This window comes from Humulus lupulus, chromosome 4 (genome assembly GCF_963169125.1).
Source record: "Humulus lupulus chromosome 4, drHumLupu1.1, whole genome shotgun sequence".
Classification (NCBI taxonomy): Eukaryota; Viridiplantae; Streptophyta; class Magnoliopsida; order Rosales; family Cannabaceae; genus Humulus; species Humulus lupulus.
Genome location: NC_084796.1, coordinates 90,666,353 through 90,677,777, shown reverse-complemented (window position 1 = coordinate 90,677,777; position 11,425 = coordinate 90,666,353). Strand labels below are relative to the sequence as shown.

The 11,425-nt window shown below is 38.6% G+C and overlaps 1 protein-coding gene across 1 annotated transcript; it reads left to right on the top strand.

Moving 5' to 3' along the window:
* Window positions 1-5,805: 5,805 nt before the first annotated feature.
* Window positions 5,806-11,060, top strand: LOC133832365 (uncharacterized). The gene is made up of 7 exons (XM_062262718.1): window positions 5,806-6,188; window positions 6,897-7,026; window positions 7,332-7,694; window positions 7,972-8,037; window positions 10,035-10,122; window positions 10,274-10,395; window positions 10,887-11,060. The coding sequence occupies exons 3-7, from the start codon at window positions 7,338-7,340 to the stop codon at window positions 11,058-11,060; spliced, it is 807 nt and encodes a 268-aa protein (XP_062118702.1). The 5' UTR covers window positions 5,806-6,188; window positions 6,897-7,026; window positions 7,332-7,337.
* The last annotated feature ends 365 nt before the right edge of the window (window positions 11,061-11,425 follow it).

Sequence of the window (11,425 nt, the reverse complement as noted above, 5' to 3'; positions counted from 1 at the left end):
GCGACTGATAGAGATTGGGATTGATCAGGAGTTTCAAGATCGCAACAAGGATAGAAAAGATCGCAAGAAAAGACACTTCGATGAACATGGACGGTATGATGATATCGAGACAGCCAGAAAGAATCCACCGAAGGACATGGACAACGAGAATTGGCAGAAGTTGGTTGACCTTTTCACCTCTCCACAGTTCATGGCACGCTCAAAGGCAAATGCTGTCAACAGAGCAAAACAGAAGTATCCAAGTCTCCATGGATCGACTTCTTGTGCTTCTGCTCGATTTAAGAAGGTAAATAAAAATATATAGAAAATTTGAAATATTTTAAGTTATCTTAATAATAATTTCAATATTTAATTGAGATTTTGTTAAATTTTGTTTTCTAAAGATGAATCTTCAGACTAAGGAACTGCCCAGCATTATCGATACGTTCCATGGCATGCACAATCATCGGACACGTGGATGGGTGAACAAGAATCCTAAGGATGCAATGTAAGTAGGGTGCACGCTGAACACGAAAATCTTAGTTTTCATGACACTATGGTGACGACATGGCGTCGCTGAAGGCATATAAACCCACGCACTCTTCAGCGACGATATATCATCGTTGTAGATTGGGCGGTCGACGGACCTACAGCGACCACATGTCATCACTGTAGGAGATTTTGAAATTCAAATGTTTAAATTTTGCAACCACCAACACCGACGATATGTCGTCGCAATATCACAGTCCAACCAAAAAAAAAGATTCCCTACTGTGACCGACTTGTCGTCACTGTAGTAAAACACAATTGTGACGACTGTATTTTGTCGTCGCAATAGTTTGCTGCACATGCGGACCTACAACGACGCTGTTTTGGCGACAACACGTCGTTGCTGTAAATCTACAGTGACGACTTCTTGATCTACAGCGTCGACAAAAGTCGTCGCTATAGTGTCTTTTTCTTGTAGTGCTAGTCTAGCATGCACAGTTTACTCTAACTAAATACAATAGTCATGTCGTCATATACTCAATGAAGTATTCCACCCATTCCTCTCACAGAGTGTTGATCTCATCCATTGTATATATGATTTTTCCATGACACTACAAAATAAAAGTCAATTTCAAACTATACATTAGTAGTGTCTTGCTAATTGAAAGTGTATAATGATATGTTAAGTACTATTATCCCCAAAAATTAGAGATTGATGACGTGGCAATAGAGGTGACAAGTGGCAGTAAAAGATACATTAATAGTCAATAAATACATTGACTCCTCAGAGTTGTGATAAAGTGACCCGATAGACTGATGAAGAGTTATGACTGCTTGAGAGGTGTCATGTCCAAGCAAGTGCACAAGAGCACCCGAGGAGACCCCAAGAATTTGGTCCGAGGAGACCCCAAGGGTGTGGTCCAAGGAGACCCCAAGGGTGTGGTCCGAGGAGACCCCAAGAATTTGGTCCGAGGAGACCCCAAGGGTGTGGTCCGAGGAGACCCCAAGGGTGTGGTCCGAGGAGACCCCAAGGGTGTGGTCCGAGGAGAGCCCAAGAATTTGGTCCGAGGAGACCCCAAGGGTGTGGTCCTTATGCATATGTTCAGCAAGTGCATGGTTGTCCAAAGAGAGACATGGCATGCTAGAGGAGAGTGCCATGTTAGACGAGAGGAGTGCATGTCCTACCACCATGCACATATCCGACCAGCACTTGCATGAATGGTCAGTAGGAGATATGGGTCAACCATATAGAGGAGGACTAAGTCAAGATTCCCAGAAATGGCTTCAACAAGAACCGATCTTGGCATACGCGGGAATCTCTCATTCTTCCCACAAATTGGGGGTTTTGTTACATTTTGAATGTTTTTTGTAATTTAAATATAATAAATATAATGAAATATCCCGATTCTAGGGGATATCAGATGTATGATCCTAAGCCTATAGATATATGGCTTATGGGATCAAAAAGGGGCTTCGGCTGCTTCTTTGGAGACTTTTGGCAATTTGAGATTTGGTCTGAGTTCTAGAAAGAGAAAGTGCGTTTTCTTTGAGAGAGAACCCTTTTTGTATTCTTGAAAATTTACACTGAAGAAACTCAGTTGACACTGGTTCATGTGATCTTGAGTGTAGATAAAGTAATAAAATCTCTAAGTGGATTAGGCTATTACCGACTGAACGGGGCTGAACCACTATAAAATCTTGTGTGTTATTTACTTTTCTTGATTAAACTGTCTCTGTCGTTTAAATTCTCTTGAAGGTTTGTCGTTATTGACGTTCTCACGTCGTTGGCTAAAAACACAGTCAACATTTTGGTGCTTTCATTGAGAGCCTGAAGAGAAATACAGACGGTCCCTGAAGTGTAATGGCACCTAAGAGCACCAATGTAGCCTCCACGAAGACAAGCTCCTCTAAAGAGCCTGCTAGATCAGAAGGTCCTAGCCCACAAGACCATGAGAATGAGCCTAGAGTCATGCTCGAGGATGTGACTCCAGGAGTTGAAGAGCTCCAAGAGGCCATGGGGGCCTTCCAGGACAAGATGGCATAATTCCACGCCAGGCAGGAGGCGTTTGCTGAAGAGATGGCCAGGCAAAGAGCTGCGTAAAAGCAGCAAAGACGCGATATGGAGGCCAGAAGCAAGGAGCTCAGACAACAACATGAGGAGGTCAACCGGAGACATCGTGAAGCAGCACTTGCTTTAGAGGCAGCTACCCAGTTGGCCCAAGCCAATGCCCAAGCTACAGCACGAGGAGGACCCCCTCCAGGAGCAAGGACCAAAGAAGCTGGTGGTAAGAACAATGATAGACCAAGGAGGGGTGGTAATAACCCACCTGGTCGTGAGGAAGATGGAGTCCGATTGCACACTGCCTCAACACAAAGGGAGCACTCTAGGACCCACTCCAGGAGCCACCGATCAGAAACTTCAAGATCTGGAAGTCACTGATCGGGTAGTAAGAAGACTCCACCTGGGCAGGAGCAAAATAGAGCTCCTCGAGATAAGAGGACATCATAGTTCAAAGATGGGCATGGTCATGATGAGGCTGATAGTCATCCCACCGACCAGTCAAAGGAAAAGGAGGACCACAACCCACAAGGAGGAGAAAACTGCCCAGAGCGCGCCAAGAAGCCTCCACTGCACCCCGACCAGCAGCGTAGCAGGAGAGAGGAAGTCCCGCGTAGTAAGCCCTCTGGGAAATCGAAGGATCTAAGGGATGTTATCACCAACAAGAGGAGGAGCGTCCCGGTCGAAGGGCAAAATCTGGACCGCCCTGCCAGTCAAATAGAAATACTTGATGGTGGCGCGCCAGATGGTAATGCCCGACCAGGCGGTCAAGACCTTGGAACCTCATCAGTTGCACCAACCATCCAAGCCCAGCTTGACATGCTAGCAGCTGCAATGCAAGGTTTGTCGAAACGACCTTCCGAGAAAGATGCGATAGACCACAAGAATGGCAGCCCATTCTGTGCTCGAATTAGAGCAGCCCAGCCACCAGCAAGGTACAAAGCACCGGTACTGCCAATTTATACAGAAAAGGCAGATCCCATCAGACATGTTGGGAAGTTTGAGGACCAGATGGAACTGCTCGGAGTGAGTGATGACTATTGGTGTAGAGTCTTCCCCACCACCTTGACGGACACTGCCCAGGAGTGGTATTGGAAGTTTAAGCCAAACTCCATTACCTCTTGGGAGGCATTCAGGAAGGAGTTTTGTAGACAATTCAGCACTGCCCGGACTCCACCAGTTTATGCCAACGACTTGGCAGATATCAAACAAGGAAAAGATGAGTCTCTAAAGAACTATATACAGAGATTCATGAGAGAAGCCAATAGAGCAACTGCTGTAGGAGACGAGGGGAAGATGGTTGCCATATCTGCTGGGATAATTTATCGGAGTCCTCTATGGGACAGCATCCATCGCCATCCAATTTCAACACTTCAACAATTTCTTGACCGGGCGGACAAATATATGAAATTGGATGATGCAATAGAGAAAGGGGAGAATGGCATAAACAATCCAGGCAGACCAACTGACTCTCCTAGTGATGGTGGAAAGAAGCGTGGAAATAATGGGTCTGACCACCATGAGGAAAAGAAAGCAAAATTGGATTCAAGTGAAAAACCAACCAAGTATGAGCCTCAATTCACTAACTACACCACTCTATCAACCAGTCAAGCAGAGATATATCTTGCTAGTCATGAAGAGGTTCCCTACAAGAAGCCTCCACCCATCAGGAGAGAGATGAGTAAGAGAGACATGAACAAGTTTTGTCGCTTCCATGAAGATTATGGTCACGACACGAATGAATGCAACCACCTCAAGGACGAGATAGAATTTCTTCTCCGGTCGGGCAAGTTGAGGAAGTACCGAGCAGAGACACCCCAAGGAGAAGGAGGCAGTAGAAACTCTAGTCTCAAGCGACAAAGATCTCCACCCTTGCAGCCTGGACCTGTGGACTTCACCTTAGACACTATATGTGGAGGTCCACACTTGGCTGACACTACAAGAAATCTGATCTTTACCTACCAATATTTTACCCACCAATATTTATTCGTAAGATTTATTGGTAGGTAAATATTGCCAATATTATAATATTTTAGAAGGATGATTATCTACTAATAATATGGGTAAGTAAAGAGTGTTACCCTACACATATACTGGAGGGAAATTTTTTTACATTTGGCGCCATTATTTCCCTCTTATTATTTTAATTTCTAATAAAAATGATGCTGAGTTGTGTGATGATGTGTTAAAAATATCCTACATGTCATCTTGCTTATTTTTAACATGTCATATTATTTTTAACAAATGGTACAAATCTTAAAAACAAATAAACATTACAAAAACAAAAATTAAAATTAAATTAATTCTAACTATCAGTAAAAACAAAATCATAATAATATATATTTTATCACTTAACCCTTTCAGACAAATAAAAATACTTTGGTCTGGTCTCTCTCCCTCTTAGAAAACCAGTCGAAGAAGAACCGCCCATCGAGAAGAAGCGCCAATCCTCAGCGAGAGTACCCCGGAGGCCCCGATGCTGACCATCGCCTGAGAAGAAGCGCCCATCCTTAGCAAGAGTACCCCCGAGGCCCCGACGCTGACCATCGCCTGAGAAGAAGCGCCCATCCTCAACAAGAGTACCCCCGAGGCCCCGACGCTGACCATCGCCTCAGAAGAAGCACCCATCCTTGCCTGAGAGAAGAACCCATACTCGCCGATCGCCACCTGAGAAGGAAAACCCAGATGTGCATGAGCGGGGTGCCTCTTTCGTCCTCCCCTTTAGCCCAGAAATCCTTAGAAGGTTTATGAGAAGAAACTCCCAAAAAAATGCTCTGGTCTGGTCTCTCTCCCATACTCGTATCAGATTGCATTTTAAGTTTATTAGAACTATATATATATGCTCTCCAATGCTCTCTCTCTTCTGTCAAACCCCCTTAGCCACTAGCAATATTAGAACTATATATATATAGTAGTACTAGTACTAGTGCTCTTGAGAAATGTTTGTACTTGATGATTGGAAACTGTGGTGATCATCAAATCGAGATTCTTATTATTATTGTTGTTGTTGTTTTTGTTATATATGTTAAACATTATTTAAGGCATTAATTTATTGGTCATTCGTATCATCATTTCTGTGCCTTGTTGAATTTTGATCTTATCACGTTTTATAATTCCTACTCTCACCATTTACAACAGGGAGCTGACTACTCAGGTAGTGATGGCATGAATTCTGGCTCAATGAATATTATCAGAGGTTTTTAATCAAGTAAGGTTTATAGGAATCTTATCAATGGAAGTTGTTGAGATTTTTATTTATATATATATTTTTTAAAGATTTGTGCTTTTTTATTTTTCTTTATTATTTTGTGTTTTTTTGTCATTGCCAATGAATATTAGAGTTAGGGACTTTTGAAGATACACCATTTTGAAGACTTTCCCAGCTTCCCTTTTCTTGGTTTGGTGTCTGTTTAATTTGAATGCATCTCTGAAGACTCACTACTCTGTTTCTATGAAGCATGTATGACTCAATAAGCCCAAGCCCAACCAAAATGTCATTAGCCTCTCTTTGACAAGAGAAATTCTCTCTGTCTCTACCATTATTGATTGATCGTACAATGGGAGATCCGCTGCTGCTCCATTGATCTGTGAACTTGCTACGGCGATTCGCTCCATCGATCCGTGGACTTTCTCCGGCAACTTGCTCAATCAACTTGCTTTGGTCAGTTTGTTTTTCCATTAGATTTTCTCTGTCAATTGCTCAATCAATTTCACATTTTCTCTCTTATAGCCTCTTTTTCTAATATTGTGAATATTAAATCTCTATACCTCTCTCTTATAATCTCCATCACTTTCAATTTTGTTTGGATGTAAGTCTTTTAGTGTATAAATAGATAAATGTTAGGGTTTATATTATGAATTTCTTCAAATTAGTGTTTTAGGATTTTCTTATTGGTATTTAAGGACTAGCTTTAGCTTTGAAATAGTTCTGTATGTTCAAATGTGAAGCTGGAATTGATGTATCTTCATAGTATTATATATATGCTTAGTCTTGTACATAGTAGTCCGTAGTGAGCTATGCAGTGATCCTCTTTTTATCTTTCAAATTTTTAAATGAAGTTTTTCACATTGTTGGATGCACGCACAAAAATGGTCTCTTATTTATACTGTTGTAACATCATAATGCACTTAGCATAAATGCCCTTGCTGAAGTCATTTACTGCAACTTGTTTGTTCTCATTTTTCTTGTATAATGTTTTGTTCAGTGTGTCAATTCTTGTTATTTGTTTGTACCGCAGGTGTGGTTAAATATGAGAAATGAATGCTTGTTCTTCTAGTTATATTAGTTAATGTGTGTTTTATCTGCTTACAACTAGTTAAATATATATTTGGATTCCTATGCTCTTTATTAATTTTCTTTGGTTTTCAGACTTTCTATGGCCACTGCTGAGGCAAGAAGCATGAAAATGGGCATCATAACTCAGTTGTTCATTTGTTTTCTCTGTACATTTGTTTTCTTTTGAAGAGGAAGATTAAGTCCTGATATATAAGTCATCTAGGTATGTTTATTTCTCATCTCTAGGTTTTTTTTATGCCTATTCAATTCAAAAATTAATTCTAAATGATTTTTTCTACTGCTATCCTTATTTATTTATTTTCAGATTCCATTGTTATTCATAATTAATATGGTGTTCTTTCATTTGATCGAAGTCATATCCTTATTCTATTCATAGTCTATCTATTAAATGGTTAAGCTATTCCTTGTCTAGATATAGTAAGTGTGCTTTTCATTCCAGTCAAACTTGAAATTTCAGTTTGCCACGGTTACTGACCATGGCCTGTTTTCTTCCATTCTTACTGTCAGGATTACATGGAAGATTACGAGATTAAAGTTCCTTTCCAGTCTCTTGAAGCTCTAGGGTGCCATGTTGATGCAGTTTGCCCCAAAAAGAAGGTTGGTGATACCTGTCCAACTGCTGTGCATGATTTTGAAGGTGATCAAACATACAGTGAAAAGCCAGGCCATGATTTCGTGTTGACTGCTAATTTCGAAGGTTTAGATGCATCAAGTTATGATGCTCTTGTTATCCCCGGAGGACGAGCTCCAGAGTATCTATCACTGGATAAGGAAGTCATTGCCATAGTGAAGCACTTTATGGAAGCCAATAAGCCTGTTGCATCTATCTGCCATGGCCAACAGATTTTATCTGCTACTGGGGTCCTGCAGGTATACATAATCATCTAACAATGAAATCACTTGTTAACTTGTTAATAGTTATATGTATCTAGTGCCCTAGTGTTATAATTCATAAAGAATCTTAAACTCTGCCAACAATCACAGCATATACTTTCAGAACCATTACATTCTATATGAACTGAAGTCAAGTGACTTGCATAAGTAATTTTAATTATTCTTTGACCACCATGAAATGTAAAACTTATTTTGATGTCACTTCCACATTGTGACAACCTTAATTTTCTTTATTTCTTTGCTGTATTTGTAGGGGAGGAAATGTACTGGATACCCAGCTGTAATGACAGAGAGAATTGCTCTTGTCAAAGAGAAGCATGTATGACTTAATAGTAATGTATGACTTGGTATGGATTTCATATCTTTGTGAATTTGTGTTTGAATTTGATTGATCTGGTTCTGGTATGATAATAACTACTATAATAATATAATAAATATTGAGGATTAGCCTAAAGAAGGGGAACACATCTAGATTAAGTTGATCAACTTTCATACTTAGCTGGTCAAAAGAGAGATGAGCCATTTTTATCAAACTCTTTCATACTATAATAATATATATTACAATGCCTATTTCTTGGCAAGGAAGTACCCTGTAGTAGCTCATTCTATCTCCTATATGAGAGTAAACCAACCACTGTAACTGAACCTTAAACCCACAGAAGCCAAAAACACCATGAAAATCATCAATACTCCTTTGTGTCTTCTCCTTATTATTCTCTTGCTTCCCTTTAAGATCACATCTTCGCCTAGAACACAAGCTGAAGCTCTTGTCAAGTGGAAAGAAAGCTTAACTTCTTCACCTTCTTTGAATTCATGGTCCCTCACTAATCTCAAAAAGTTGTGCACATGGACTGGGATTGTCTACAACAATGGCACTGGTACACTCTCTGAGATAAATCTCTCCAACTTGAATCTGAATGGAACATTAGCCCAGTTTGATGTCACTCCTTTTCTCAATATCACCAGTTTCAATCTTACCAACAACAGTCTTACTGGTTCAATACCAATTAACAGAGCTTCAATATCTCAATTTTCACAACAACAACCTTGGTGGGATAATTCCTTATCAACTGGGAAATCTCCAAAACTTATGGTACTTTGACCTTGGATCAAACTACTTCGAATCTCCTGACTGGTCTAAATTTTCAGGCATGTCTTTATTAACCTATATTGATCTTTATTATAATAACCTCACTTCAGAATTTCCAAGCTTCATATCAAACTGCAGAAACTTGACTTTTCTCGACTTGTCATCTAACACTTTAACTGGCCAAATCCCAGAATGGGTATATACTAATCTGGGAAAGCTTGAAACTCTGAAACTCAATAATAACCAATTCTTAGGACCTTTGTCATCAAACATTTCAAAGCTTTTCAATCTTAAACACCTTCATTTGGGATCGAATCCCTTAAATGGTCCAATCCCTTATCAAATTGGTTTCATACCTGGTCTTGAAATTCTTATTCTGTCTGATAATTCCTTTAGAGGAGAAATTCCTTTGTCTCTAGGCCAACTCAAGGAGCTCACCCACCTTGATCTTCACAAAAATTTATTGGACTCTTCTATTCCCTCTGAGCTTGGACTTTGTAATAAACTCAACTTCTTGGCCCTCGCTAAAAATAAAATCTATGGTGAACTGCCTTTGTTACTATCCAATTTGAACAATATCAGTGAATTGGGCTTATCCAGTAATCTGCTTTCTGGTCATCTTTCATCTGTTCTGATATCAAATTTGACATCATTATTCTCATTGCAACTGTAGTCCAATAGATTTAGTGGGGAAATTCCATCGACAATTGGACATTTGACAAATCTCAACTACCTTTTCCTAAACCAAAACAACTTCTCTGGCACAATTCCAAAACAACTAAGTGAGCTTTTGAATCTCAAGCTACTGTCATAAGTTAAGAAATGAAATAAAATAAATTGACATTACAATGATCTCTCTATATTTGAAACTTTCTTTGGGATAAAATAAAATTATGGGTGGCAACCTGGGTATATAATATTAAAGGTTTTGAGGGAGTTTCTTTCTTAGATTTAGTGAGGGATTGGAAAACTTCTGCAAGCAAATTTTTATCTTGTTTTTTCATTTTTAATTGTACTTTGGCTACTTTTTTCAGGGTTTCATGATTCACTTTTATGATGGAAACATGAACCCGATACTTTGTAATTTATTCTAATGATTAATACAGAGTTTCATTTCTTTAAATAAAAAAGAATCATATTTTGTGTCGTCAAGGTCAGATATATATATTTTCATTCTTAATTATATATACATTCTGCTGTTTGACTTGTCATCTACGTGGTTTCAGTACTTTGGTGGAACAAACTTTGGTCGGACTTCCGGCAGAGCGTTCTATATTACTAGTTATGATTATGATGCTCCAATTGATGAATATGGTCAGTGACTTATCATTATTTTTCTGAGTTTTATTTGTATTTTTTGTTTATCTATTTGAGGAAGGAGTGATTTCCATATAAATATTCTAAATTGGAAGGAATATAAGTGCAAAAATATTTAGATTATAAAGCATGTTTTGTCATTGTGTAGGCTTACTGAGTGAGCCTAAATGGGGACATCTAAAGGATCTGCATGCTGCTATAAAACTCTGTGAACCTTCTCTGGTTGTTGCTGATTCACCCCAGTATATTAAATTAGGACCAAAGCAAGAGGTTTGTGTGACCCTTTTATTACTGTTTTTTATGCTTAACTTTTAATTATGTGAGCACATGATAACTTATAATGGAATAGAAAAGGAAACCAAATATAAAGAAACAAGAAAAAACACTGCCATGTATCCCTACTTCCTTACATGGAATTTAGCACTTACCTTTGCCGATCACTAAGATACAAGTTCCAAGCCAATGTTTTAATTTCTTTCTGAATCTTTTTCATAGTTTTCTTATCAGTTTTAATGGTACATTATGTATAAGTTATTGTTATCATCATTATTATTATTATTAATTTTTATGTGAAACAAATTTGTATTAATAATGGATGATATGCTTTGTATTACTGTAGACAGCCTCTGATTGATTTGGTAAAACACTGTCATGTATCCCTACTTCCTTACATGGAATACGCTCTATACCTTTTTTCTTCTTTGCTTTTTGGTAACTTTCATTTGATTGATTTGGTATATAATGAATATATATATTTGCAGCTTAGGAATATAAGAACTGGGGCAACCATAACAACAAGGATTGTGGATCAGTGCAGCAATGGGGGCTTAGATTTGGACTTTAACACTATATTTAAGCCATTAGACACCGATGGAATTGGATATCAACAGGGTTCTCTCCAAGTGGGCTACACATTTGTCAATTGTGGGGATTAGTGATGATGATCGATTCAGCAGTACCATTCTCGAAGATATAAATCTCTTGGGATGTAATTAATAACAATATATACCAAAAACATTCTGCTTATATATATATAAAGCTGATATATGGTGTAGTTAAGCTTAAAGTCAAGAGACTTAATAAAACTTTTGGGAAGTTTGTTCCAAAGGGTATATCCTCAGCACTTGTGAAATGTTCTTCTTGAGAACATAATAAAATTTGTACCATGTTGTATGCTTCTGTTTTTATCCAATATTTACAAGAGGATTATCATGGCTCAATTTGTGGTTATATATATGTGTGTTATTAAATAACTGTTATTATCTTTTACCTAGACATAACTATTAAATTTGAACAAAAT

Excerpts from the sequence above, each read along its gene's own strand:
- LOC133832365 (XM_062262718.1), top strand. The coding sequence starts at position 7,338 with ATGGAAGATTACGAGATTAAAGTTCCTTTCCAGTCTCTTGAAGCTCTA. Across the intron at positions 8,038-10,034 it reads CTCTTGTCAAAGAGAAGCAT|TACTTTGGTGGAACAAACTT; the intron begins GTATGACTTAAT and ends ACGTGGTTTCAG. Across the intron at positions 10,123-10,273 it reads TGCTCCAATTGATGAATATG|GCTTACTGAGTGAGCCTAAA; the intron begins GTCAGTGACTTA and ends GTCATTGTGTAG.